The sequence below is a fragment of the Sardina pilchardus genome, chromosome 18 (genome assembly GCF_963854185.1).
Source record: "Sardina pilchardus chromosome 18, fSarPil1.1, whole genome shotgun sequence".
NCBI lineage: Eukaryota > Metazoa > Chordata > Actinopteri > Clupeiformes > Clupeidae > Sardina > Sardina pilchardus.
Window position 1 is genome coordinate 10,644,727 of NC_085011.1, and position 23,785 is coordinate 10,668,511.

The window sequence follows — 23,785 nt, forward strand, 5'->3', positions numbered from 1 at the left end:
TTACATGCTACCACAGGAGTTAAAGGTTCAGGTCGGGCATGTTCGGGCAAGCCAGGGTGTCTTAAAGCCTATCCACGGTCCTTGACAGGTGGGGGTCCTTCCCCGTACATCTGAAATATGTAACGGAGTGCAATTTCAATACAACCCAACCTTACACCTTCCATGTGACAAAACAGGTGGTCACTTTTCTCACAGGGGTGACCCACGACACCTGAACATGCTTTGAAATGTGTTCTAGGCGTAACAACACTGTCACACATCAGAAGTGATCATGATTCAGAAACGGGTTTCTGTCCTACCGTAACTTGTCCAGCAGGATTTCATTCACATTCCACAATATCTTAAAACTAATCCATCACATTTGGACGAGGCTTGTGATAGATCTGAAAGCAGTAACACGATTGTTTAGTTTATACTAGCTTCAAAGAGACATCTAAGGCTGTGATATGACTGTATAATTGTTACAGACACCAGGTTGCAGAAACTGTACACTTTTGACAATTTACATCACCCTAAAAGAATCTAACGGAACCAATCACTACCGGAAAAGCACTGTTCTAAATATGCTTATATGCGGAAACAAGGTGCGCCTGAGGTAAAGCCACACCTCCCCAAATCCTGGCCAATATCATCACGTCGAAACTGCAGGTCGACTAATTCATAAGCAAAGCTTAGTCAGTATCAGTCTTCACAAGTGATCTGACTTGAAAAGTGGCTTTATTTTCAAAAGAGGTAATCACCATTTTACAGCATTCCGAAACATTTGTGGATTTAGACACTTGCTTGGATTATTCTACATTACTTGTTTTTTCATTTCATTGTCGGGTTTTTTGAGAGGACTGTGTCTTCAGGAAGGATACAGCACCATCAAATTGCTTTGCTCTTACTGGGCTTGGTTTAGAGGACTTACTTTTTTGTCTGTGTTCATTGCTGATTTACAGAACTAGTGATTTCCAAAGATGAAGCTACTGATTGCACTCACTCTGGTGTTACTCGCTGTTGGAGCCTTCTCACAATGTAAGTGCTTCAAAAATTCTTAGTGTAAAAATTATTGGTAACACTTTACGGTAAGGGTACATGAATCATCATGAATTAATACATGAATTCATGATTAATTTGTGCATTACCTCATGCCTTAATATATCATGAATCATCAGGAATTGACATGAGTTCACCATATATCATTCATGACCTCATGCATTAACAACACATCAACTAAAGCATTAAGTATGGTGGCTACATCATTATGAACTATGGTTTATTAAGCATGATCATGATGATTTATTTTTCTGTACATGAATCATAATGAATTCATGCATGTAAACCTTCCTGAATTATTAGGAGATTAACTAAGCATTAGTTACTATGACTGTTGGGCTTAATTTGTACAAACTCTCTAAACACACTTTCTTAAACTCTTTCTCTAAACACATGTCATTTTTCACCACTTTAGTTGAGGGGCCACAAACATGATGAACTCATGAGTAACTATGACAACAACTATGGTAGGTCCATATAGATTATTTGTCAAATAAACAAATAAAACAACAGGCTGTTAGGGGATGGAATATATAACATTCACACCCAACTTCTGTCATATCTCATATTTTTTCAATAAATCACTGAAACAGTATCCATTTTAATGCCCCTGTCATGTTTCATATTTGGTAAATAAACAACAGTGAAACGTTAACTGCTGCCACTGGTCAATTCCTCTGTATGTTATGACAGCCCAGTGTGAGAAGCATTGTTCCTTTTTGCAGCCAATCACTGCTGGGTTTTTTTATTATTATTTTATTGATTTCATCTTAGTCATGGAGGCTAGACTTGAAGGCAGCCTGCAAGTAAAATCCAACCCGCCACATTCGCCCCACAGGCCAATAGTTGAATAGCCCCTAGGACTTTTGAGATATTGCCACTGCTCCAACATTGAAAGGCACTGTTAGAATCCTTGGCATATACTGTATGTAGCATAGCATTCCCCTTTCCTGCCATGTCATTCAGGTGCGCTAGTCAGGTACTTTGCGTCATTGAGTGAACAACGCCCTTTACGCCTCCCTTTCATCCATTTTCTCTCCCTACTCTTAGTGGTCTTTCTGACCAGCTTCTATTAGCACAATCACGTGACCTATTCTTTCAAACCACTGATTCGGTGATTGATTGTCCACATGTGTTTTTTACTACAGGTACATGTCCTAATTCGAAGTGGGCTGTTTGTGATGGCACTCCTTGCCAATGTACTCTCCTTGTTGGCAGCAATGACAAACAAGTTGTGGACTGCACCAAATGTAAGTTGTCCTCTGCTCTGCCATCCCTTTCATCCCTTACATCCCTGCAACTCACTTAATCACACAATAATCACAATGTGAAGATAAAATGTATGTTTTACCTAGGTAGACAGAAATAGGTAAAAATAAATTATCAAATTAATATTTATACTTATTTATATTTATTTATCCCCCCTTAGTGCTCCCCAAATGCTTCCTGATGAAGGCCCAGATGCGGAGGGCCAGGATGGGTAATGATGCGCGCGCTCCTATTGGTGGCAAACCCAATGAGACTGCCATCGTGGACAATGATGGCGTGTATGACCCAGACTGCGAAGCTGACGGCAAGTTCAAGGCCAGACAGTGCAACAACACAGAGGAGTGTTGGTGTGTGAACAGCGCAGGCGTGCGCAGAACCGACAAGGGCGACAAGACCATCAAGTGCGACGAGGTGGTCGAGACCTAGTAAGTTTCACACAGGGCCTGCTCAATGCAGGGTTGGGGCTGGCTTGTTTTCTCTCTCTCTCACTCAAGGCTTGTCACCCTCCATTCACAAAGTTGGAAGAAGAAAATGGAGATTTTATATATTTGAATATATAGAACTAGATTGAGGGGTTATACTAGTTATTGTGAATATTGTGAAGAATACATATTGGTTAAAACCTTGTAATCTCTAATGATTCTCTCAACAGCTGGTTGCGTATGCAGATGATCCACAAGCCGCTAACTAAGGCAGTGACTAAGGAAGAGATAAAGACGTACATATCCAAAATGGCTTCTTCTAAATCCCTGCTGTCACATTTCATTTGCCATTTTGCTAAAAGACACTAACAGCTGAGTGAAATTGACATGTCCTTTTTCTGTTTTGTTTTTATATATATATACAGTGCCTATAGAAAGTCATCATACCCTTTTGAAATAGTTACTTTTTTTTGTCTTACAGCCTGAAATCAAATCCTATTTTAAAAACAATCTTTTTCAGTTTTATTCACAAATTTAGCTGTACAACATCAAAATAATGAAAAAAAAGTCAACAGTTCTGAAAATTAATAAAAAATTAAAAACTAGAATAACAGGGTTGGAAAAGTCATCATACCCCTGACTTAATACTTTGTAAAGCTTCCTTTTGCTTTCATTACAGCCATCAATCTGTTTGGATATGTCTCTATTATAGCTTTGCACACCTAGATAGGGGAATATTTGCCCAATTTTTTGTGCGGAAATGTTAAAATTTAGTCAAATTCTGTAGGGAATGGCGATGGACTGCTCTCTTCAAGTCAATCCACAGATTTTCTATAGGATTTAAGTCAGGGCTCTGATTTTGCCACTCAAGGATATTCACCATCCTATCCTTAAGCCACTGCTTTGTTCTTTTGGCAGTATGTTTAGGATTATTGTCGTGTTGGAAGGCGAATGACCTCCCCATCCTCAGCTGTCTAGGAGAGGGACGCAGGTTTTCCTCAAGAATGTGGGTGTACTTGGCAGCATCCATTTTCCCTTCTATCCTGACCAATTGCCCAGTCCCCGCTGAAGAGAAACATCCCCAAAACATAATGTTGCCCCCGCCATGCGTCACAGTAGGTATGGTGTGTTTTGGGTGTGTTTGGGTGTGTATACTGTGTTTGGTTAGCGCCTGGAGCTCAGTCCAAAAACTTCAATCTTAGTCTCCAAAAAGTTCGATCTTAGTCTCATCTGACCATAAAAGCTTTTTCCACATGGTAGCAGAATATTCCAGATGTGTTTTTGCACTGAACTCCAAGCGCAATGTTTGGCGAAAACCAACACAGTACACCACCCAAAACACACCATACCTAGTGTGAAGCATGGTGGGGGCAACATTATGTTGTGGGGATGTTTCTCTTCAGCGGGGACTGGGCAATTGGTCAGGATAAAAGGGAAGATGGATGCTGCCAAGTACACCCACATTCTTAAGGAAAACCTGCGTCCCTCTCCTAGACAGCTGAAGATGGGCAGGTCATTCGCCTTCCAACACGACAATGATCCAAAACATACTGCCAAAAGAACAAAGCAGTGGCTTAAGGATAGGATGGTGAATATCCTTGAGTGGCAAAGTCAGAGCCCTGACTTAAATCCTATAGAAAATCTGTGGTTTGACTTGAAGAGAGCAGTCCATCGCCATTCCCTACAGAATTTGACTACATTTTAGCATTTCTGCACGGAAAATTGGGCAAATATTCCCCTATCTAGGTGTGCAAAGCTATAATAGAGACATTTCCAAACAGATTGATGGCTGTAATGAAAGCAAAAGGAAGCTTTACAAAGTATTAAGTCAGGGGTATGATGACTTTTCCAACCCTGTTATTCTAGTTTTTAATTTTTTATTAATTTTCAGAACTGTTGACTTTTTTTTCATTATTTTGATGTTGTACAGCTAAATTTGTAAATAAAACTGGAAAAGATTTTTTTAAAAATGGGTTTTGATTTCAGGCTGTAAGACAAAAAGAGTAACTATTTCAAAAGGGTATGATGACTTTCTATAGGCACTGTATATATAGTGCGATGGAGAACGCCATGCTTGCCCGCTACAAGTTGGCCAAGTCTTTTGTGAAGGATGTTGACGTAAGTCCCTCTACATGGATTTTATGATGAGAAAGCAAAGTGTATGTTAGTGAGTTCGTATTTAAAAGCCTGTCTAATACTAATTGGTCTTTTTCTGTTTTGGTCTTGTTTGTAGTATGACCCAGAGGGCCGTATGATTGTTGTGGATGTCAAGAAGGACATTGGGGACCGTAAAGAGGATCTGACTCGTGTTGGCTGGTACATGGAGAAGGATGTGAGTACCTTACATTCCACATGGCCTTCCATATGTTACTAGTTTTGGCACTGTGACTGAGTGTGTCATATCTATTAAAGAATCTGTAGCTCACATTGCCTTTTCTAAGGGGGATATTATCATGGTTAGGTTGGTTAAAAAATGGAAATATGTACTACTGTATATTAAGTACCATACTGAAACAGTGCATTCCTTTTATCTGAATCCCTATATGTTTGTTACATTAGCATACACTTTGACAAGTCGAAATGTATGTCTAGTTCTGGTGGTACTGCTGTAGACTGTCAGACCTGTCTCTTCATATACTGATGCGTGTCTGTGCTCTCTCTCTCTCTCTCTCTCTCTCTCTCTCTCTCACATTTAGATCAAGGAGAAGCCACAGTTTGTCGACCAGAGCCCATTTGAGGCCATGGTGGCAGGACAGAAGATGGAGATGGAGAAGGAGAAAGTTGTGGTCTACTATGTGGATGAGAAGGGACCCGAATTCACCATGAAGCACCTGACTGGGGGCATCATCGCAGTCATCGTGGTGGTCATTGTGGCTGTGATTGCAGGCCTTCTTGCTCTGGTAAGTGTGTGTGTGTGTGTGTGTGTGTGTGTGTGTGTGTGACTGTGCACCCATGAACTTCTTATGTTGAAATCTTTCCATTGACCATCATTGTGATCAATTTGGAGTGAGAAAGTGAGATCAGAAATGAAAAGCATTTGTATTTGCATAGTAAGTGTGTGTGTGTGTGTGTGTGTGTACACACACCAAATTATGTCTGGTGTACAGCCTACTCTAAGGCGGGGATCACATTAGTCAGCAGCAAGCGGCAGCGGCAAGCGTAACGCAACGCTCAGACCATAATAATAAATCTAAACATTTTATCTCGTTCCTAAGTTCAATCTTTGTTGCTACGTCCTTAGACGAATCTGATTGGTTAAAATACCTAAACATTCCAAAACTGATTGTGACGAGCCGAGCGTTGCGCTTCAAAGTTGAACCAAGTTCAACTCACAGTTTGCTCACCGCTAGCGTTACGCCAGCATTGCCACCGTAACGCTGCCGAACCATAGAGAACAAATAGGAAACCTGCCGCTTGCCGCTGGCTAGTGTGATCCCCGCCTAACAGTCTTTCTCTCTGTGCTTTCCCTAGTTCTTCATAAGGAGGCAACAGCAGCAGAGGTACAGCAAAGCCCAGGTAAGCCCAACACTCTCTTCACCCACTCATATTCAGCTATCCCCAGGCCACACATAGGCCACACATACTCTAGTCTAGAACATTACTGGAATCCTTTTCTCCCCCTTTTGTGTACAGTTTTTGTTTGTCTGTTTTCAGGGCAGAGAGATGGACAACATGTAAATGGATGGCTTTGTGTCTCCGCCAAGACTATAGGGCTCTCTGAGAATGTGAGGGAGTGCATTTTGTGGGGATGTAGATGTGCTGTATTTGTTTTGTTACAAAAATGGTCTGTTTTTTTTTTAAATCGGGCATATATGCTCAGTGCCTGTTACAATGGGTTGAAGCTAAGTACTCAAAAGGATACGAGTGAGTCATGACTGTCCATGCAGTTTTAAACCTCATTTAGCACAAATGCACACTTCCCCCACACACACTGCCCCTTAACCCTTCAACCCCTACATACAGTACACCACTACTGTCTGAAGAACCAGAGCTCTGGGACCCCACGCCTCAAATGACTCGCCTTTTGTAGATTTAAAAATTCTTCACTTTTTAATACTATGATGTTTTTCATGGTATACATTTTAAAACCATGTGCTGTACAGTGTATTTATTTGTTTTGTTTTTTTTAAATAAATTGTTCTTGTCGACACAATTTTGGAGTACTTTGTGTTATCTTTTGTCACTGCATTCTTAAAGCTGATAAGTCACACCCTGAAGAAGGCTGTCTATGCTGCTACGCATTGGGTTGCTTCTCCCTGTTTTTAACTATTCATAATAAAATAGCCAGCTAAAAATAAAGGCTTTTTAATTTTTGAAAGAAGAGTGCCTTGGATTTCCTTTTTTCAAGCGTATTTGAATGTTTGTTTTAATTTAGGTATGGAGGCAATTACATTGATGGAATCTTGATTCCATGTAGACTTCAAGACTTCATGCTAAAGTTGACTAAAAAGAGGAATATAAAATCATCATTTGACAATTGATGTTAATGCCTTAATTCAAACAATTAGGAAAATTCAAACTGTTAAGGACACCAATTTTCTTTGTGATTGAGGAATGTATCGTAAATAAATAAATGTTCTTCCATATTAAAAAATCTTCCTGCTCCTATGGGAATTTACAGGGGTCAAATACTTAAGCCCCCTGTATTTAAGGAAGAACATTTGTTTATTTACGCTAGATTCTACAATCACAAATTGGTGTCCTTAGTGGTTTGATTTTCACAAAAAAAAAATTCATGGCATTAAGGCATTAAGATCAATTGTCAAAAGATGATTTTATATTCCTCTTTTTAGTCAACTTTTGCATGGGTTCAAATACACATGCTCCCCACTAAATATATACAGGATTTTTTGTTGTTTGCTTGAATGGGTTTTGATTTTAGGCAGTGAGACAAAAAAGTAACTATTTCAAAGGGGTATGATGACTTTCTATAGGCACTGTACACTAACAGAGCGGTGATTAAAAAAAAAAAAAGTGTTGACACTGAAGGCTGTATTTCCCTGTCTAGCTGTGGACTGTGTGATAACTGCTGTGTTTTTGTCATGTAACAAATCAGGTTTCTTAATACATGATGATGATTCTTCATTTCACTCCATTCTTACTGATGCCTGCTACCACTGCTCACTGGCTCATTGGTCTCCTTTAACCACAGACTTTGGTTTTACTGACAGTTGTGACTGTATATTTGGCTTTCCCACCTCTGAGGTTCAGTGTTGGCCTACAGTATATACTTGCCCTAATTGATGTTACCTGCACGGTAAACTATTGCCAAAACCTATCTGCTAGCATTGTCTAAAAAGCAACTGTAATTTTAACTTGGTGATTTTGCTCTTTACTTCTCTAATTAAAAGATATCTATTAAAAGATGGCTTTTCTCACAATAACACATCATGATGTATATTCCTTGCCCTGTCAGGTTATGAGAGATGTTTTTATAATCATAATGTATACACCTGAGATATTTCAGAGAGAGTTGTGCGTTATGATGTTGCAATGCCATCCTAATTATTTACAGTTTCACTATTGACCTAATCCGGTATTTTATTTGATTTTGTTGTGTATTATGGCCAAGTCTTGGTTTGTGTGTGTGTGTGTGTGTGTGTGTGTGTGTGTGTGTGTGTGTGTGTGTGTGTGTGTGTGTGTGTGTGTGTGTGGGTGTGTAAGTGAGTGTGAATATTTGTGTGAACTGGGCAATGTTCAGCGATACAGCAGAGAGAGAGAGGGTGTTTTGGTCAAAACAGAACATGAAATGATGAGTATCACCCGAATAAGTAAACACTCAGTGATATATGCCAAGAGTGACCAACAGCGCTTACACCCTCCATGTGACTAAACAGGTAACTTTTCTCACAGGGGTGACACACGACACCTGAACATGCTTTGAAATGTGTTCTAAGCGTAACGACACTGTCACACATCAGAAGTGATCATTATGTAGAAACGGGTTTCTGTCCTAACTTGTCCAGCAAGATTTCATTGACATTCCACAATATCTTACCTCAGATAAAAACAAAGCTCCATCACATTTGGACGAGACTTGTGATAGATCTGAAAGCTGTAACATGATTGTTTTGTTTATACTAGTTTCAAAGAGGCATTTAAGGCTGTGATATGAGTGTATAATTATGACCGCCGCTAGCATAGCTAGCGAAGCGGTCATATAGTTGTTGTCAAAGTTTTTTTTTTTTTTTTTTTTTTTTTTCCGTCATCGGTTCTGAATTTTTGGTCAACGATTCCCGGGACACCGTAACACCGGGGCACATGAAACTTGGTGGGCATGTAGCCCCAGTAGACTTTTACGGAAAAATTTTGTTTCGTCCCCGGGGGTCACTCCCCCCCCGCGCTGGCCCCGCCCGAAGCCCAAAAATTGCAGTTTTTCCTACATAACTACCTGAACCGTGGCACCGAGGATGACACATTTTTTATGGTATGTTGGTCTCAAGAGCTCGGATCAACTTAGCTTATAACCAGTCATTTGTGAATTGCACCCCCATGGTAAAAATTGAAAATGTAATGTAATATTGCTTTAATTGCCCCTATCTTCAGATGAGATGCTATGAACTGCACCACATTTCATGTGTATGATTAACCTGACACCCTCTGGGAGTATGCCAAGTTTTGTGGACTTTCATCCATGGGGGGCTATAATAAATGTATTTATGTGTGCATTTAGTGAATGGTCCCTCAACGTGGCTGCTCTACACTGAAGCCTAGAATGGCCCCATGGCCCCATGTAGCTGTGTCACTGGCACCCCCGTGGCTACCCTGTGCTTACCAAATAAAACAATTATGTATTTATTACGATTTTATATGAGAACGTCAAAAGCAGAACTAATGCAACCACGTTCAAACACTGCAGCCTGCTGCCACTGGTGTGTGGCGCTGGCGCTGCTCAGTGAATGATAGATCGGATCAGAGAGAAGAAGACAAACGAAGAAAAACGAGTTGTGATTTCTCAGTTCCGAATGGCGGCCATATTGGAATTTTCTTTACTGTCGCTAGTTTCACACTACTTGATTTCTCATGTTGCAGTAAGCTAAACGATTTCATCTCTTACGTGACTTGTTGTTCTTGCACGTAACTGTGTAACCGTCTGACTGATAAAGAAGTTGTTAAATGTCTTTACGTTTAGAAACTCATCCAAGCAGATGCGAATAGCCTACAATGTCAGTAGCCTACTCAAACCACCAGTAGCAGGCTTAGGACTAGGTAAGTAAAACATCTCTTCTCTATATCTCTACTATTTTCATTTTAAAAACTGTATGTAAAGCGTAATTCTAGCCAACACCTGTTTCCAAAATGTATTTATAGAGTCTGTACATGTGGTCCCTAGCTTGGTTTGCCCGAAAATTAAGTGGAAATATCCTTTAGAAGTGTTTACTTTAGGCGCTAGTTAGCATGTAACAGCATCTGAATTAATGAACTGGCATGGTGCATTTATACCTGACGATCTCTTTCAAGTAATTTAAATAAAAAACGGACCTCATGGTTAGTATTTATAGAGTCTGTACATGTGGTCCCTAGCTTGGTTTGTCTGAAAATTAAGTGGAAATATCCTTTAGTAGTGTTTGTACTCTAGGCGCCAGTTAGCATGTAACAGCATGTGAATGAATGAACTGGCCACTAGCATGGTGCATTTATACCTGACGATCTCTTTCAAGTTATTTGAATAAAAAACTGACATCATGGTTAGTATTTATAGAGTCTGTACATGTGGTCCCTTGCTTGGTTTGTCTGAAAATTAAGTGGAAATATCCTTTAGAAGTGTTTGTACTTTAGGCGCTAGTTAGCGTGCCAGGTGTCATACCATCAGTAATCATCTCACTAAACACGTCTTTTCATATCCAATCTGTTCAACAGAGTTTGCCAGTCAGACCACTACACCTTTGCCAGCACCACCACCCAGCAAGCTTCATCAACTCCAGCCATGCCGGTAAATACAGTGCCTATTGACAGCCTACACACCCCTGTTCAAATGCCAGTAGCTTTGTCCATTGTTAAATCCCCGTTGTTCTTAAATGTGTTATTGTGTTTCAGAAAGGTATTGCATTACATTACTCTTCACCTTTTGCTTTTGTAGTAGAAAACATGTTGATGGTAGTGAAAAGGTAGTAAATTCAGCTCAATTTTTTTGTATGAACCCTGCCATTGCAGTAATCATCTCACTAAATACGCCTTTTCATTTCTAATCTGTTCAACAGAGTTTACCAATCAGACCTACACCTCTGTCAAATTCGCTCACAACGCTGCCAGTAACACCCCAGCAAGGTAGAACTGCATTTTCATTAATCTGGCACCAATATCAAGGGAGAAACAAGCCATGAATGTCTGTCACAACTTCTTTGCATCTTTACTTTCCTTACATCTGAAGAGTGTGTTACATATATCATTATTAAAAATAATTTTAATAAATTGTTTAAGCATGTACAATAAATAAAGCATGTAAATGAGCATGTAAAATAAATAAACAAAAGCAAGTAAAATAAATAAATAAACAAAATGTATTGAACCTAATACTATGTGTGGTGAGTCTGTGTGATAGTTGCTGAGGATAAATGTTTTTATATTGGATTATTAAATTACAGAATACATTTATAGGTTTCTCATCAGCAGGCACTGTCTTCACCTTAGTAAATTTGGTAACTTTGGTAAGTCCTGTAAATAATTGTAAATTGTTCTGATTGAGGGCAAATGGAAAGTGTTATAATGTATTATTGCTATTTTAGTGCATCATTTTCATTATTATGGCCATAAATAAGGCCAATTAGAAGCTGGTGGGTAGTAAGCGGCAAAAGGGTGGCCCTTTATCTGGAGCCGCTTCTGAGCCGCCGGTGGACAGCCAGAGAACTGATGAGCAAAACTCCAGCGGGCCACTGGTGGTTACCGCCGTTGGACCGCCAACTCTGCCGCTGGTTTGTAACAGTAACTTTAGCATTGCCCATTAAATGATTGCAAAATATTTATTGAGGTGAGTTTACCAAGTGTAATTTCATTGGCATATAATTCAGGCCTATAGTAGATGGCTAAATGGCTACAGTAGAAGGATACACGAAAAGCCCAAACTACCAAAATCTTCATATTTTATTACCACAGTTTCTATCTATAGGCCTCTCTTATTTGGTATACTGACTAGACATTATTGAACAAACATAGGCTATTCATCTGTATTTCAGTATCTCAGTAGGTTAAAGTATTTTTTAGATACCTCCCTGAAATTACTTTTTGCAGGTTGTGATGTCTTCTATACGTTCTGACGTTACTGTTAAAATGGCGTAACTGTTAAATTCCAATATAGTGAGTAGGCTATTGGCAAAACCGATTGGCATTTTTATGTTGAGCCGGCAGGGGGCTCAGTTTAAAAAGTAACTAAGTTCGCACACACACATCAACAGATTCACACGCACACACTTCCATGGATTCCACACACACACACACACACACACATGCGCACACATGCACATTCACACACACAGACAGACACACACACATCTTTATACAAGCAAACTCACACATGCACACTCATATACACATGAGCTGCAAGATATACATACAGTATATTGCACAAATCGGAGATAAGGCAGGTTTAGACTTGCTGCAGACAACGCGTTCGTGTTCGTATCATGACTGCCTCGCGTATTTTGCGGTCGTTTGGTGCGTCAGTCGTGCACGTCGTCGCAAGCGAACATGACGCGTCCGCGAGATACAATACTGATAAGAAAGTAGGGGGCGATCACTACAAAAAAAGGTGACTGCAAGATGCATTATCGACATCGAAGCTGGGGGCAATCATGAGAGTAAACAATGGCACATGGCCACATCCACATCTGATGTTACTATTCTCCCCCTAGTGAAGACCTCCAGTAGGGTGCGTAATGCTGCAGCGAGTCTGTACACCGGACACAGCAGGTCGCACACGGGCGCATATGCTTACGGTTGGTCTAACAGCAAGTATAATCCCAGCCATACAGGAAAGTTGACGAGCGTAATTCGTTTTGGAGAGAATGTGCAGAACTGAGCGGCGGTCATATTGTGTACCGCTATGCGGTGCATCTAGTTGTTACAGAAACTGCACAATTTACATCACCCTAAAAGAATCTCACGGAACTCATCACTACTGGAAAAGCACTGTTCTAAATATGGTTATAGGCGGAAACAAGGTGCGCCTGAGGTAAAGCCAGAGAGGGGTAAAGCCACGCCTCCCCAAATCCTGGCCGACGTCATCACGTCGAAACTGCAGGTAGACTATTCATAAACGAAGCACAGTCGGTATCAGTCTTCACAAGTGTTCTGACTTGAGAAGTAACCTATTTTCAAAAGAGGTAATCAGCGTTGTACAGCACTCCGAAACATTTGTGGATTTACACACTTGCTTGGATTATTCTACATTTCTTGTATTTTCATTTCATTGTTGGGTTATTTGGAGTGCAATTGTATAGTTTTTTGAGAAGACCGCGCCTTCAGGAAGAAGGATACAGCGCCATCAAGTTGCTTTGTTCATAACTGGGTTTGGTTTAGAAGACTTACTTTTTTGTCTGTGTTCATTGCTGATTTACAGAACTAGTGATTTCCCAAGATGAAGCTATTGATTGCACTCGCCCTGGTGACATTCGCCGTTGGAGCCCTCTCACAATGTAAGTGCTTCAAAATTTAAAAAAAAAAAATCCTGCATGTTTAGAACTGATGTGTCTGATCAACCGTGATGTTTGAGCGTGAAAACACTGGTCAAATGACGAATTTCCCTATCGTGCAGTATACTATTCGATAGTGTTGAAAATATGTAATGTTTAAAAGTAGCCTACATAAGTCTATTGCATTTGACTCCTCTAACCTTGCTGGAGAATGCGTATTTCTTTGTAACCTCTAATTTAGGCGTTAGTCTTAAAAGTTTCACTGAAACATGGCATCGCATTACTTGGTTCCATATCATGAGCACCCATAACGTTGATCTAAGAAACATGGCAGTAGACTCTTAACAGGTGCAGTGTCATTTAACAAATGCCCTATTGTCTGGAATGTATGTAGCATAGCATTCCCCTTTCCTGCCATGTCGCTCAGGTGCGCTAGTCAGGTACTTTGCGTCATTGAGTGAACAACGCCCTTTACGCCTCCCCTCCCCTCCCTTTCATCCATTTTCTCTCCCTACTCTTTAGTGGTCTTTCCTGGTTGACCTCACCTGCTTCTATTAGCACAATCAAGTTACCTATTCTTTCAAACCATTGATTCGGTGATTGATTGTCCACATGTGTTTTTACCACAGGTACATGTCCTAATTCGAAGTGGGCTGTTTGTGATGGCACTCCTTGCCAATGTACTCTCCTTGTTGGCAGCAATAACAAACAAACGGTGGACTGCACCAAATGTAAGTTGTCTTCTCTTCTGCCATCCCTTACATCCCTGAAACCACATGAATATATAATAATCACAAATGTGAAGATAAAATTGATGCTTTACCTAAGTAGACAGAAACGGATAAAAATAAATTATTAATATAACCCCCCCCCCCTTCCCCTTGTTAGTGCTCCCCAAATGCTTCCTGATGAAGGCCCAGATGCAGAGGGCCAGGACTGGTAAGGATACGCGTACTATTGGTGGCAAACCCGTTGAGACTGCCTTCGTGGACAATGATGGTGTGTATGACCCAGACTGCGAAGCTGGCGGCCAGTTCAAGGCCAGACAGTGCAACAACACAGAGGAGTGTTGGTGTGTGAACAGCGCAGGCGTGCGCAGAACCGACAAGGGCGACAAGACCATCAAGTGCGACGAGGTGGTCGAGACCTAGTAAGTGTCACATAGGACCTGCTCAATGCAGGGTTGGGCCTGGCTCCAATCTCTCACTCAAGGCTAGATTTGTCCTGGAGTCACCCTCCATTCAAAAAGTCCCAATAATTTTAGGGCAGCTGAGAGAGAAAAATATCTTGTTGTTCTGTTATGTATCAACCGCGTTCTATGAATTTTAATATATAGAACTAGATTTGAGGGGTTATACTAGTTCTTGTGTACTTCTATGGTAAATACATATTGGTTAAAACCATGTGGTAATAATCTGAATTGTTCTTTCCACAGCTGGTTGCGTATGCAGATGGTCCACAAGCCGCTAACTAAGGATGTGACTAAGGAAGAGATAAAGACGTACGTATCCAAAATGGCTTCTTCTAAAACTGTCATTTTATTTGACATTTTGCTAAAAGACACTTAACAGCTGAGTGATATTGACATGTCCTTTTTCTATTTTTTTTAGTGGGATGGAGAATGCCATGCTTGCCCGCTACAAGTTGGCCAAGTCCTTTGTGAAGGATGTTGACGTAAGTCCCTCTACATTTTATGACCCAACGCAAAGTCTGTGTTATTTCATATTTAAAAGCCTGTCTAATACTAATTGGTCTTTTTCTGTTTTTGTCTTGTTTGTAGTATGACCCAGAGGGCCGTATGATTGTTGTGGATGTCAAGAAGGAAATCGGGGACCGTACTGAGGACCTGACTCGTGTTGGCTGGTACATGGAGAAGGATGTGAGTACCTTACATTCCACATGGCGCTTCCACATTCCACATTTGGCACTGACTAATGTGTGTCATATTTATTAAAGAATCTGTAGCTCACATTCTAAGGGGGTATTGTCTTGATTGGTTGATTTAAAAAAATGGAGATGTTTATATTCATTAGCACACAAACTCTGTGTGTTCCTTTTATCCAAATACTGTTTGTCACATTAGCGTTTAGCATATTTAGCATTAGCATTTTTACAAGTCAACATGTATGTCTAGTTCTGGTGGTACTGCTGTATACTGCCGGACCTGTCTCTTCATGCACTGATTGTGTCTCTGTGCTCTCTGATATTTAGATCAAGGAGCTGCCACAGTTCAACGACCAGAACAAATTTGAGCCCATGGTGGCAGGACAGAAGCTGGAGATGGAGAAAGTTGTGGTCTACTATGTGGATGAGAAGGGACCCGAATTCACCATGAGGCATCTGACTGGGGGCATCATCGCAGTCATCGTGGTGGTCATTGTGGCTGTGATCGCAGGCCTTCTTGCTCTGGTAAGTGTGTGTGCGCGCACCCATGAACCTCTTATGTAGAAATCTTAGCATTGACTCTCATTGTGATCAATTTGGAGTGAGAAAGTGAGATCAGAAATGAAAAGCATTTGTACTTCTATACTAAGTGTCTGTGAGTGTACACACCAAATAATGGTGCACAGCCTACTCTAACGATCTTTCTCTCTGTGCTTTCCTTAGTTCTTCATGAGGAGGCGAGAGAAGCAGAGGTACAGCAAAGCCCAGGTAAGCCCAACGCTATCTTCACCCACTCATATTCAGCCATCTACAGGCCACACATACTCTAGAACATGGAATGGAACCCCCCCCCCCCCCCCCCATTTGTGTACCATTTAAATTCACAACATGTGTCAAGTTCTAGTCTCATAACAGCCAGAAGTAATCCTTTTCTTAAGGGCTTATCTGATGATATGTATATGTTTTTGTCTGTTTTCAGGGCAGAGAGATGGACAACATGTAAATGGATGGCTTTGTGACTCCACCAAGACTATAGGGCTCTGAGAATGTGAGGGAGTGCATTTTGTGGGGATGTAGATGTGCTGTATTTGTTTTGTTACATAAATGGTAATACATTTTTTTTAATCGGGAATCTACTGTATGCTCAGTGCCTGTTACAATGGGTTGAAGCGAAGTACTCAAAAGCATAGGAGTGAGTCATGACTGTCCATTCAGTTTTAAATCTCATTTGGACATTTAGCAGCACCTTTTGTGTTCCTCTGATGTAAATAGTGGCTTGGAAGCAGTCAAATCGGCACTGTGCTGTTTCCTTAAAAAATAATACTCTACAATCAGTTAACCTAAATGATGCCTGGTGCTTGTTTTCAAATGTCTTGTTTTGATTTAAAATTCCTGTTAGTGGCATGTTGAGCTCCAATGCTTGGTACTACTGAGTGATCCACTGGAATGTTCTGGAATGAACTCCGTTTGTCTGTGGCCCGGTACACCCGTGTGCCACCTACAGAGTTTACTGTCTGAAGAAGCAGCGCTCGGGGACCCCACGCCTCAAATGACTCGCCTTTTGTAGATTTAAAAATTCTTCACTTTTTAAAATATTATGATGTTTTTCAGGGGATCAATTTTAAGACTATGTGCTGTACAGTGTGTTTATTTGTTTTTTAAATAAATTGTATTTGTCGACACAATTTTGGAGTGCTTTGTATTATCTTATCTTGTCACTGCGTTCTGAACGCTGATAAGCTTATTTAAATGTTTTTAAGTGAGGTATGGAGGAAATGACATTTATGGAATCTTGATTTCATTTTTTAAATAAATAAAAAAAAGCACTTTCAGCCTTGTGCATTATTCTGCATGTTGTCACTGCCATTTACAGGAAACGCTGCAGCAGTTTTCTTAAGTTTTTAAGGTTTAGAGTAAAAGCGGCCATCATTCTTGGAGATCAAGCAATGAAGTAACCGATTTGCTTCTGTTTTTGGCCAACTCACAACTTCTCATTTCTACTTCAGCAGGGAGCCTATCTATACACCAACAGCGTGCTGATAAGAGAAAAAATCCCTACTGAGTGTTCACACCTGAAGGCTGTATTTCCCTGTCTAGCTGTTGGGAGTTTATCATTTAACTGCTGTGTTTTTTGTCATGTCATAAACCAGTGCCTTAATGGGTGATTCTTCATTCTTAGATCTCACTGCAAAAACACCCATAACCAGCCCCACATTACAAGTGGAGCTGCTTCCGTGAAGGGTGCCACTGAGGGTAGACACGGTAGAGTGAGAGCCATTTTGTGATGGAAAACTACCGCCCAGGTTTCATTGAGAGGGGGAGGAGGAGGGGGAGATGGGACCGAGAGCATGTTGTGTGGTTTCACATTTGCATGCAGATTGTGCCTGCTAAACGCAGTGTTGATCAGCCCCTGTTCTGCATTCCACCAGAGACAATACGACAGACAAAACTCATTTAGCTTGTCTGCTGTACAGATTTTGTGTCATGTTGGTCACCAGTTTATGACAGGACAATATACCGAGCTATAAAACACTTGGATGAGGGCAATATAATTTCTCATATCAGGAATTATAGCCCCTAAAACGAGTGATAATTTGTTTTAAGAGATAACTTGGTGACCAACAATGATAAAAGGTCTTTTATAGACAAGTTACACAGTCAGTTTGGAGTTGGCTGGAATATTCACAGGCCTCATAGTCAGCCAATCCTCGTGCTCTCTTACAAAAGTGTGTGGCTGGCCCTGTGGTAAACCTCTGTGGCATGGGGCTTAGCTTCAACTCAGGTTGAAACAGGACACCTCAGCATGGGGAATTTGCATGAGTTTTGATATTAACTGACCTGAATGTGGCTAAACATTAATATCCACATACCTCCTAGAACTCTGTGATCAGACTGAAATGGTTTGCTGTTGGGGACAGTCAGATTCACTGGTACTACAGCATTTAATGCTATGCAAAACATTGGATATACTGCTTATTTCCGATGCAAAACATTGCTCATATTCAAAGCAGAGGTTTGTGCGCCCTTGCTATGAGTAAGACTGACTGAGAATCCACCTAACAATACATAACATGAGGAAACAGAAGTGTGTGTGAGATAGAAAGAGAATGAAAGGGGTGGGAATAACAACAGTTCTCCTGAGAGTGTACAGAAACAGCTTGCTTAAAGCTTAACGAGCATAGCACAGAGGCTCAAAGCGGCCGAACCAGTCTGGCGACTCCCTGTCCTACAACCTATTCATTAGCCACCCCGAAGGTGACACTGGAGAGAGAGAGACAGAGAGAGAGAAGCTGTTTACTAAATCTGAGGTCACAGAGGAAAATAGAAGAGTATCAGTGATACAAGAATATCATATTTTATCAGTGATTACAAATCTCTAACCATGCATTGTGACAAGAAGTTGCTTCAGATATTGCTCTGTTGGTTTTGTGAGTAATTGGCTATTTCAGTAAACAGAGGAACTGTGGTGACATGTTTGGCAACACATTTGGTATTATGTATGTAAGCAGAAATGGGTTTTAGAGAAGCTTTAGAAAAGTCAGTACAGCACTTGGTGGCACACCAAAATAACCCCACCCTCCTCTCCAAACACAATTTACTATTCCCCATTGCTTATCACGGCCTCTGCCACACCCTATTATTTTTGTTCTTCTTTCCCATAACAGAAAAGACTATTGTCACCCAGGCTCTGCTAGTGCGGACATGTTTGGGTGCTTTCACTATGCCCCTCCCCCAAGCAGCACTGGGCTGAGAGTAATCCTAACCAATAACCTGAATTTGGGGCCTGGCCGTTTCCATAGTGATCCCTGGAGATTTACACACAAAGACACCAATGAGATGCGCCGGAATGGGGTATTTGGGGGAGGAGCCTTGGGCAGATGTAATTTCACACCGATACCTGTGGGAGACTTTTAAGCACACGACTGCTCTACTGTGGGGTCAACGGATGAATCACGTCAGCTGCGTTACGTCACACATGAACACACACACACACACACACACAAAAATATCTCCCCCACTGTTGAACTGCTGACACACGCGAAAACCAACAGAAAATGCAAAACACTCAGGTGTATTAAAGTTTCACAAATACAGGTAGACCATCTATAGGTGTTCCTGGTCGCCACAGAACTGGTCTAACGACAACTTTGGGAGCCAGACACATTTAGCAGTTTTACATAAAAGCTGATCTTAGGTGTGGCACATACAGAGAATGACAAGCCTGATATGTGATGCACAGTGAATTTATACAAAGAGGTAAAATAGGTATGAGTTACAGTTAAGTATACCATCAACATTATGGAAGAAAAATGTGTCCGTGAGTGTGTTTGAGAGAGAGAGAGTGAGAGCGGGAGAGAGATCAGTGAAGATTATTTTTTAACCAGTGAAACCGCTGTAAGAGCAGGAAGACAGGAGATGGTCCTTGCTGTATTTGTAAACATATGACACACATGGTTTCACCATGACTGGTTTCACCCTGAGCGTGGGAGGTCATTCAACGTGTCTGAGTCAGTCCCCTCAAGATGACAAAACAAACACACGCACACACACACACACAGAAAATGGTCTTTTCCAAGGTGTTTATTCAATTTTTTATGTATACATTTGTGAAAATCCCACATACTCTCATAGATAAATTTCATTTAAAACTCATAGCTGTGCAATAAATACAGCTACAGTATACTTCTACACATCTTCCAGTTTGGTTTTCATTAACTTTTATTACTCTCAACAGACAGTACTAATGCCTGCATTGAATATCATATAGACACACATACAGAACATCATCACTGCTATGAATTGATTCTGGTGTTTGCGGGTGACGTACCACTCCCTTCTTCCTGACCTGACACTTCCTTATAGTCTTCCCATGAGGCTAATTTCACTTCCTGGAATCCCTTCTATTCTCCCGTAGGCTTATTTTCCCTTTTTTTTTTTTTTTTTTAAAAACGGGGTTGCAATGATGATGTAATAAAAAAAAAAACAGTAATCAGCCAGACCTGTCCATACATGCTGTGTGAATCTTCGGTCTTTCCTTAGCAACACTGTTTTCATTGTCCCTTTGCATCTTATATCACGCTTGGATGTCTACACACACACACACACCATCATCCCATTTATTTTCTCAGAGGAGGCAATACATCCTGAACCTTCTACTGACACATTCACCTTTCCCTTCCAAATCTTACCTGAGGACACAAGCCTTCAATTACAAAAACCTTCATACGGATACCACTCAGACACACTCAACCAAAGTTCAGACAGACAGACAGACAGACAGACGGACAGACACAGACAGACACCCAGACAGAGACAGATACAGATACACACACACACACACACACACACACACACACACACACACACACACACCAAAATACACTTCACACCCCACGCATACTGTAAATCCACAGACACATATACTCAACCAGACCCTCTCACACACTCTATTCATTTCAGTGGAGAACTATCTCCTAAAATCCCTCCTTACTTGAATGCTGGCCAGTTTACTGACCCATAGAAACTTCACGGTAGATATCTACTGTACTTCACTGTTACACTCCGACCAGTGAGGTTTAATTTGTAAGCGCTATATCAGGAAAGTAATAAATTACATTTACATTAAGACATATAATCAATATTTCATACTTATATTTATTAATCTGTGTAAATTATTTTGGTAGTTTAAAGGCGGATGTTGATAAAGTTGTTGAAGTCAGCCCCATAAGGACAAGAAACGTCCCTGATATTTGGCAATATTCTTTTCATTTTGGTCCATTAAACAAAGATTGACACAAAAGGACATCTACCTTTCCTTCATATGCACTGAACCCGAGGATACCCAAGAGAGAGAGGAGGAGACAGTGAAGCACAGAGACAGAGAGAGAGAGAGAGGAAGAGAGCGAGAGACAGAGAGAGAAAGAGAGAGAGAGGAGATTCAGGAGTTACAGCGGGACAGGGGAAATCCTTCATTAAGTAATACGCTCCCAGGAGAGTGTGTGGGTGTGTGAAAGTCTTTGGCACAAGTCAAGTTTGGCATAAAGTAATAACAAATCCATAAATACTTTAAACTGGCTCGTCTAGGCTCCTCACGCGCAGCCATAAAAGGCATGGAAGCACCTTAGAGCCCTCCAAAACACAACACATCATATCTCTGTCTGGAGATAACTATGATAAACAGTGGACTTCATGTGGGTTGGAATGGCTACAGTACCGATGATGACATATTACAGAGCTTCAAGGGCTAAGATTACAGGAGCGTTTGAAAGTGTGAGGTGTTTCTAAGAGAAAAGTTTGTAAAGATTGTAATCTTGTACCATGTAACCTTCTTAAAGTTCATTCCTTTGATAACTACCTCTAGACAACAATTTCAACAGGCTGTCTCCAGATAGTGAACTCTAGATAGCAAGCTAGCTAGCTAGCTAAATGGAGGAATCCCTTATGCATCAGCATGTACATCCACTCCTGCACACTGGGGGGCGCTCTTACAGGAGAGTGGGGGCTTTGCTGGGCCTGCTGGAAGGTGTGGGTGGGGATCTGGAGCGGAGGTCGCGGCTCTTGAGGTCAGGCTGGGCCAAGAGGAGCGCAGGAGCAGACAGATGGTGGGCCGCCGATTTCTGCTGGTGAGCACAGTTGGTGTAGGCGGCGATGAGAAGGGTGAGCTCCCGGAGCTGTCAGTCAAAAACACACACACACACACACAAACAGTTTTGTTGGAATTAAGATGTGACATGTCTTTACAAGGTATATAGAAAGAAATTTCGTTCCCTGAGCAACCCTGATAAATCTCAACCTCATTTTGGGGTGAACTCTATTGATCCATGTGGATGTCTCTCCTCTTGTTCAGTGTTTGGAAACTGTGGATGGGCGTGGATAGAGGTGTTTTCCCGTGAGTGTCTAGTCTCCAGTCTCCATAGTGATTCATGGAGAGGGGTGGGGCTCAGTGCACATATGAGCACCTGCATGCCCTTCAGTCTCCACGAAACCAGTTGGACAACGTATGCGTAACTGACGTTCTTTCCATTCATACAGAATGTCATGCTAAGTATGTCTAGCTTGACCTGTATGTTTTGTTAAACACTCACCAAAACAACATAGAAAAACATCACCCCAAAACTCTAGTCCAGTCTCCATACAGTGTTGCCAGGTCACGTGAGCAAAACAAGCAGCAGGTCCTTGAAACAAGCCCTAAAGAAGCGACCCAAGTAGCATCCCCTCCCCGAACACCTGACGTTACATTTCTAGGGCGGTCATGTTAGAGGAGCCAGTAGTTACCGCGTAGAGTCGAGGCAGAGGCATAGGTTTAAAATGCCCTTTGTGTACGTGTAGACTTTGCGTGGATTCTACGCAGAAACAACAAACACGAAGCAAGCCCAAAAGAAGCAACCACATAAAATACGCGCCCCCAAAACCGCATCCCGCAACTTCACCGAAAAACAAGCCCAAGTCGCTTATAATAAGCGGACTCTGGCAACACTGTCTCCATAGTAAAAAGTTCAAAATCTCGGACGAGCACCCCAATTATGTTACGGCCGGCTCAGAAGCCGCTACATAATATGGAGATGGGCATCAGGGTTTTGTCAAAAATAAGGTTGTTTATTGCAATAAATATATATACACACTAAAATCTAGGGGTTTAATATAGAAAAAAGACACACACCCATGAGCATGGCTTGCTCTGGTGTGGACAAAAATGTCAGCCCCTGAAGGCCAACTCTGGAGCTTCTTATGCACACCTTCAGGTGTACACAATTAGGCTGATTTGCCCATTCACCACCCAAAGGCTGCCGCACTGTCACTGCAGGGCCAGTGGGGGTGCAGAGGGGCGTAACAGTTTATGTCCCTGGGATGACTTCTTTCCATATGCTTTGCTAAAGGGATGAACAGTCATGGTGAATACATTCAAAACCCACCATCTCACTGTCACCATTTTTGCCAATTGTTTCTGTCAGTTAGTCAGGAGTGTTAAAGCTATCGTCAGCTCTATCTACTCATCTGCTAACCTTTGACGCACCTGTCCAAGTCACTTCAGATTGCCACAGCACATCTGAGTAGATTTGACTAGATATCTAGTAGATCAAATTGATACTCTCCCCACCTCCAGTAATCTCTCTGTCTTTCTTTATCTCTCTCTCGCTTTCTCTCTCTCTCTCTCTCTAAATATTTCTCTCTCTCTGCTAACCTTTGATGTTGCCATGGCAAACAGGTGTTTCTCCGTGGGTTTCTCCTTGCAGGTGTTGCCTCCAGCGGCCCTGCTGACCACCAGCATGAAGTCCTGACCGCTCGCCCCGAACGACACGATGGTCCTCAGCGGGTGGGACACCAGCAGCTTCTGTGTACATGTTACAGAGACAGGCACACAAGAGTTAAGAGGCAGGTATTGCCTTTTGCCCTATTGGTCCAGTTGGCACAGGTAAACAATGGGTAGTGCCATGATAAGATATCAGAACATGGGAGATTGTGTGAGAGTGTGTGTTTGCTTTCTATTTTGAGAGTGTGTGTGTGTGTGTGTGTTCATTTTGTATATGTATGTTTTGTTTGAAT

General features: G+C 41.4%; 3 protein-coding genes across 3 annotated transcripts in view; 2 read left to right on the forward strand and 1 right to left on the reverse strand.

The window, feature by feature from the left end:
* The first annotated feature begins 675 nt into the window (after window positions 1-675).
* Window positions 676-6,882, forward strand: LOC134063714 (tumor-associated calcium signal transducer 2-like). Its single transcript, XM_062519391.1, has 10 exons — window positions 676-732; window positions 942-1,017; window positions 2,187-2,288; window positions 2,468-2,732; window positions 2,960-3,025; window positions 4,784-4,847; window positions 4,963-5,061; window positions 5,426-5,629; window positions 6,201-6,245; window positions 6,384-6,882. Exons 2-10 carry the CDS (start codon window positions 960-962, stop codon window positions 6,405-6,407), a joined length of 927 nt encoding a protein of 308 aa, XP_062375375.1. The 5' UTR covers window positions 676-732; window positions 942-959; the 3' UTR covers window positions 6,408-6,882.
* A 6,086-nt stretch (window positions 6,883-12,968) lies between these two features.
* Window positions 12,969-16,926, forward strand: LOC134063715 (tumor-associated calcium signal transducer 2-like). The gene is made up of 10 exons (XM_062519393.1): window positions 12,969-13,048; window positions 13,285-13,360; window positions 13,987-14,088; window positions 14,246-14,507; window positions 14,793-14,858; window positions 14,968-15,031; window positions 15,138-15,236; window positions 15,569-15,766; window positions 15,965-16,009; window positions 16,221-16,926. The coding sequence occupies exons 2-10, from the start codon at window positions 13,303-13,305 to the stop codon at window positions 16,242-16,244; spliced, it is 918 nt and encodes a 305-aa protein (XP_062375377.1). The 5' UTR covers window positions 12,969-13,048; window positions 13,285-13,302; the 3' UTR covers window positions 16,245-16,926.
* A 2,885-nt stretch (window positions 16,927-19,811) lies between these two features.
* Window positions 19,812-23,785, reverse strand: part of plekhh2 (pleckstrin homology domain containing, family H (with MyTH4 domain) member 2) — a 38,839-nt gene continuing 34,865 nt past the window's right edge. Inside the window, exons 28-29 of the mRNA XM_062519751.1 lie at window positions 23,424-23,573; window positions 19,812-21,912 (exon numbers count right to left, since the gene is read on the reverse strand). Coding sequence (XP_062375735.1) covers window positions 21,727-21,912; window positions 23,424-23,573 — 336 coding nt within the window. The 3' untranslated portion in view covers window positions 19,812-21,726. The remainder of the gene's footprint in view (window positions 21,913-23,423; window positions 23,574-23,785) is intronic.

Coding starts and splice junctions, on each gene's coding strand:
- LOC134063714 (XM_062519391.1), top strand. CDS start 960: ATGAAGCTACTGATTGCACTCACTCTGGTGTTACTCGCTGTTGGAGCC. Junction 1,018..2,186: donor TGTTGGAGCCTTCTCACAAT/GTAAGTGCTTCA, acceptor TTTTTACTACAG/GTACATGTCCTAATTCGAAG. Junction 3,026..4,783: donor ACTAAGGAAGAGATAAAGAC/GTACATATCCAA, acceptor CTGTATATATAG/TGCGATGGAGAACGCCATGC.
- LOC134063715 (XM_062519393.1), top strand. CDS start 13,303: ATGAAGCTATTGATTGCACTCGCCCTGGTGACATTCGCCGTTGGAGCC. Junction 13,361..13,986: donor CGTTGGAGCCCTCTCACAAT/GTAAGTGCTTCA, acceptor TTTTTACCACAG/GTACATGTCCTAATTCGAAG. Junction 14,508..14,792: donor GACGAGGTGGTCGAGACCTA/GTAAGTGTCACA, acceptor TTCTTTCCACAG/CTGGTTGCGTATGCAGATGG.